Source organism: Aplysia californica, unplaced genomic scaffold (genome assembly GCF_000002075.1).
Source record: "Aplysia californica isolate F4 #8 unplaced genomic scaffold, AplCal3.0 scaffold00807, whole genome shotgun sequence".
NCBI lineage: Eukaryota > Metazoa > Mollusca > Gastropoda > Aplysiida > Aplysiidae > Aplysia > Aplysia californica.
In genome coordinates this window covers 30,100-36,023 of record NW_004798077.1, presented here as the reverse complement: position 1 = coordinate 36,023, position 5,924 = coordinate 30,100, and the positions used below count along the sequence as shown (strand labels likewise).

General features: G+C 41.1%; 1 protein-coding gene across 1 annotated transcript in view; it reads right to left on the bottom strand.

The window, feature by feature from the left end:
• Positions 1-3,876: 3,876 nt before the first annotated feature.
• Positions 3,877-5,924, bottom strand: part of LOC101852360 (ganglioside GM2 activator) — a 7,029-nt gene continuing 4,981 nt past the window's right edge. The window contains exons 4-5 of the mRNA XM_005109694.3: positions 4,700-4,840; positions 3,877-4,080 (exon numbers count right to left, since the gene is read on the bottom strand). Of these exons, the coding sequence (XP_005109751.1) occupies positions 4,700-4,840 (141 nt within the window). The 3' untranslated portion in view covers positions 3,877-4,080. The remainder of the gene's footprint in view (positions 4,081-4,699; positions 4,841-5,924) is intronic.

Sequence of the window (5,924 nt, the reverse complement as noted above, 5' to 3'; positions counted from 1 at the left end):
GATTCCAAAATATTGGTGACGCATACATATACACAATGTATTCATATAATGTCCCAGTCAACAAATAACCGACTGAAAATTCCTAAAACACGATAAGTGCTTGTGGAGAGAAAGAAAACAGATCTTCAGGAGAGAGGACTATTTCACAGCAAGAACTGTGTAATGATATTGGTATAGATTCATTAGTACTTGTAGTAAAGACACATTTCCATCTCAGCAATGCGTAAACAATTCAATTCTGAGTAGTAAAGTTGCTGCTTCTTCAACTAAAATTCTGGACAGCCGAAATACACCTGATCATACACAAATGACACTCACTCCTGTGTCCTTTTTTAAAAATAAAAAATAAAATTCCACACATGGCACAGTCGTTAAAGACAGAGAAATGGATATGACATACAGAGAGAACAAACATGCTATACCCAAAACAACAAAAAAACACCACCATAAAAAACTGTAACTGCATAGGGACAAGGAAAGCACGGATTTGTACAAAACATCAAAACAAAACTGGACGTACCATACACAACCTTTCTTCTACATTATTCTCCCAATCAGTGGTCTCACCACAGCACTTGTTGGCAGGAACCAGAATGTATGCTGCACTAACACTGCCAACAGGAACTAGTAACCGGATACTGGGCATACATGGCAAGTGCCTGTTCTGAGTCCTTTAGCATGTTATAAAACCATCGACACAGATTTTTTATTCGGAGAGCGTTTTAAGGCACTTGCGACACAAACAGGTCGTATAAGTGCCCAATTAGGTCTTAGTAGGGAGGAAACAAATGTAGAGAAGATGGTGGAGAGACAAGGGAGAAGCATACTCCACTGGGACAAAGGAACAATCCACACTGGAACACCCAACAATCAACCACGTTCACAGACGAACAACAACATGAATGACATGTGTCACGACGTGGTGCAATCAGGCGTTCATCAATTTTTGGGCATGTGGAGTTATTGGTATCATCTTCTTATAGCTTGTTCAGGTGTCTTACTATTGTTGAAAAAAATGGCCATCTACCTTGAATAAAATTCAAAATATTTGAGATAGAATAAGGTGGGGTTGCATGGTTTCAAAAGTAAAATTAACGAGAAAATGGTCGCCAAAGTTTGGTTATTTCTGAAGCTTGATGGTCCATGGAAACTGAAAACGCACATGTTTTTTTGTCTTTAATAATCAATGTTTTTCAGAAAAAATCCACCCAGAAATGTGTTCTTAATTGGACAACAATGGTGTAAAGTCAAAAAACAAAAATTCGATCTTAATTGCCAAACTGGCAGAAAAATGCCAGTTTCTTCAATTTCATTATTTTGACAAGAGCCTGATTTCACCACACTGTCTCCTGAATGAACAGCACACTGACTCAAAGAGAGAGACTATCACTGAATGAACAGCACACTGACACAAAGAGAGAGACTATCACTGAATGAACAGCACACTGACTCAAAGAGAGAGACTATCACTGAATGAACAGCACACTGACTCAAAGAGAGAGACTATCACTGAATGAACAGCACACTGACTCAAAGAGAGAGACTATCACTGAATGAACAGCACACTGACACAAAGAGAGAGACTATCACTGAATGAACAGCACACTGACACAAAGAGAGAGACTATCACTGAATGAACAGCACACTGACTCAAAGAGAGAGACTATCACTGAATGAACAGCACACTGACACAAAGAGAGAGACTATCACTGAATGAACAGCACACTGACTCAAAGAGAGAGACTATCACTGAATGAACAGCACACTGACACAAAGACAGAGATTGTCGCGGCATTCAGGAGACGCTGGAATGTGAGTGAGAGCAAAAGTTATAGCAGTGTATAGCAAGGTCAAACATTTTTTTACCGACTCCATTCACAAAAAATATACAAGATATTATACAATACATCAATCAGACCTTCAGAAGTGACAGATAGAAATAAAACTACCCTTACATTTAGAAAGGGCATCAGATCAATAACTGCCAGATGATGACAGACATGGATAAGATAGGACCAACTAGTAGCCAACTACCAACGCTCTTTTCCTGGTCTAAGGGAACTCTCTTCCATCGCCGACAAATATAACAAAGAAAAAAGAAGTACCGAGAATACTCAACACAAAAAATCACAAGATAAAAGCAAAGAAGACGCAGATCACAAATGTTTGTACAAAAACGGAGATTTCTAAATCAATGTAAAAAAAGTTCCGCATAAACATTTACTGTTCTATTTCAATTACGGTGACATAGCTACCAACTTTTCAAAATAAAAAAAGGAAACTACAGACGCAGCGGGTCAAAATGGTGGGAACTGGACAAGTAACCCCCCCCCCCCCTCCAAACCGCTCACACACACACTTTTCTGCATGTAAGTAAGTCAGAAATCTTAAGTCAACGTCTCTCCAATTGATCATGGGCTTCATTATTGAATCATCATTATCCTTCGCAAATCCTGTTGTTCATAATTTTCCTTCTGCATCAGCAAATCCCCAAGAATCATCACGAGAAAGCAGACAATACCTGATATTTCCCTCACAAAAACTGTCTTCACACTCAGACCCTCAAAAATGTACTCAATAAACTTTCTTATACCCTAGTGGGCACACATGATCTCCGAAGCGGAAAGTCCGGGTTCAAAACTCGGTTCGGACACGGGATTTTTTTCGCCCCCTCCTGCCCACTCAGCAGTAATAGGTACCTGACTTCGAGTTGGGAAAGTAAAGGTGGCGTGGAAAGGAACTGGCCACCCTACCACAATATGCCAAAGGCGGGAACAACTTTACTTTATTTTCTACCCTAGTTGGCAGCTCTGCAGTGAGTGTACGACAATAACAGACTCGGCCCAGAGTCGGAAACAAGCAATGTTTGACCCATGATAAAAGATAGGTGCACAACCTGTACTCTTCTATTACGGAAATTTTATTGAACAAATGACTGTTATATGATGTGACGTGGGCCAATGACCTTAAAAACTGAATAAACTTACTGACTTACGACAAGGATCACGTACAGTAATGATGATTGTACAGATCAAGTGCCTGTCAACACGTCGTGTAGAATCACTGTGGGGTGGTCAGCTAGGTCTACCTTGTTGGGTTTTTTTGGTAAGTGTTTTACGGCGCTCGCAACTGCATATGAGCGTGCAGGACACATCAAACTTTTTTATTCGGTAGGAAATTTTGAACTTTACCCGGGTGGTGGCCGAAGCCTACTCTTATCGATTTTAGACCACAGTACATTGCTAGAGAGCAGGAAAGGAGGTGAAAGGAGACAATTTTAAAGAAGACAGTTTTTTTCGGTCGCTTCCCGGTTTTGAACCCAGGACCTTTGAATGAGAGGCGAACACCCTAACCTCTAGGCCACAAGAGACCGCCCCTACCCTGTCTGAGCTTACCCGGGCTGAGTGGGACACACAGGGAACTGAGCTCACGTCCTCAGCATGCCGGTTTGAAAATCCTAGCCAATCAACTTCAGATGCCAGCAAGATAAACCTATCCGTACGCCTGGGGTCATTTTGTACCCCCGGAGTTGTATTCTTCACAATTTAGAATACTTCTAGTGCGAAGATCTCTTTGAAACTTTCAGTATTTCTCAAAAAATACATTGTGACAGACTGCTATGTAAAGCCTACGGATCGGATTAACGAGTAAATTTCCTTTTTGGAAAGGGGGGAGGGGAAGAAGAGGGGAAGAGTTCCCCATGATGTAAGGATAGGGTTAAGAGAAGGGAACACATCATAAACTTTATAAAAAATGTGTGTCAAGGCCACCAGCAAATGACACAACTTTTTAAAATGTCCAAGTATAATGTCGAAAAAAGCACAATTCTTTTAGTCCCTCATTCTACATGTCACACTCACAAGCAATAAAATATCATTTCATTTTTATAAAATTTTAATAATTAAGAATCTAGAAATTTAGGCTAATAACTTGCGTGTCAAATGTGAGTAAAAAAAATCTTTAACACAATTTCTTAACAATATGAAGAAAGGAAAGTAAGCTAAGCTTTCCCACTTGTACTGCCATGAGCTCCCCTTGGCGAACTTTCCCTCTCCCAAACCTGAGTGTGAGCGAAAATATCTGAGGACGAAAAAACATATGAAGCATTTAGATCTAAGTTTATAGAGGACGGCAAAACACTTTTGGAAAGTATATATATATTTTTTTATAGTAGAATGTTTAATGGCGCTCGCAACTGCATAAGGTCATATGAGCGCCAAAGGGTGGGTGTCAACAGAGAAGTCTTTACAGGGAATCAGACTTATTCTGCTCACCTCTTTTGCCTCAACAGCACAAAGTCTGCTTTGACTATCAAGGCACCCCGGAAATAGCAGTTCACAAGAGAGTGACAAACATACAAAAGAAGTAAAGGAAAATGACGATAGTAAGGATGAGAGAAAAAAAAGCAAGCAGTTCCCCCTATGTTGTTCCGGCACAGTGGTGTGATCATGACATGGATAGATCAGCCCATTGACATTTCTACGTGTCAATATCCCCCCTTTTAACACTTTGCAGTCACAAAGCCAGCAGTACAAAATGCTCAATCTGGTCACCCAGCCTGGAGAGTGACTGCAACAGACTTATCGGGCCTGGCACAGAACGGCACCAGGAGACCGGAACGGAAGATTTCCACCGGCGCATTACTGCACCAAGTCACTGCAAGGTGTTAAAGGCAGTACTGTATATATCTAGCACTGACCTAGCCGATGGTGAAAGAGAGCTTGTAGCATCCGAGCTGACCGTCGGACAAGTCCGAGAGAGTGACCTGAGCCCTGTAGGTGCCGGGGAGGAAGATGGAGGCGTCGATCTCCACAGACATCTCCGGGAGCTTGTACTCACCCTGGTGGCAATGAGAGAAAGAGAATGATTAGAATGAGCAGTTACTTGCATATGGTCGCTTTTAAGCACAACGGGGCTATCCTGAAAAATGCAGTTTTCAGAAAACTGAAGGTAAAGTTTTTGCCCCTTGTTCAGTCAGTTTCTTTAAAAGACAAGGAGAGTTTTGTCTATAACCAAACAAATATACACACCAATGAAACCAAACTTCTCCTAAAGGTAGGGCAATCTCCACTTTTGGTGTTGGTCAAGATTTCTGGAAACCCCCGAAATCTGGGTTAGCCCGCTTGTCCTTAAAAGCGACCATATAACTGTTTCACTTCCAGGGAAGAGGCAAAACGTTACAATGAGAAAAGAGAAGGAACATAATGAGCAATAATTTGCAAAAGAAACTGTTTCACTATCGCAGAAGAGGCAGAATGTTTTATTTCAGGAAGGCCCTTTAGTTTTAGTAAGAGTTTTACAGCACTTGCAACACAATAAGGTCATATAAGTGCCGAAGATTAGAGGTGTTACAAGGGAGTAACAAACACAAAAAAGGAGGAGAGATAGAGACAATACATTTTTTTATAGGAAAGAAGGAGTAAACCACACCAGAACACCCGCCAACCACCCACAAGGTTCAACTACTGGAAAAAGCTAAGTCCCAATGATGGCCAACAAGACAGGGAGAAATTAGAACAAAACAGTCATCAGACCGCGACAATAGAGCTTTCTTGCTGTATCTCCATTTTCAACTACAGTGAAAACAGTTCATAACAAAGAGTGAGCTTAAGAAGAAGTCACATTTTCACCATTAAAAGAAATGGAGATGCGACAAGAAAGCACTCAGGTCGCGAATTGCTGACGAGGGAGGGGGGGGGGGGGGGCTCTGTGCACATTTAGACCTGTTTACCAGCTATGTCCTGCTGACCATCAACATAAGCACATCGTTGGATTTACATGAAACGACAATTTACGGAGCAATAAACTACCAAAAACTGCATAACTAGTAGATCAATAGTCTGTTTTATTATTATTTCCTCAAGTTAACCTTCATGCATGCAATCAAACAAAACTGCCCCAAAGTGTGTGTGTGTGTGTGTGTG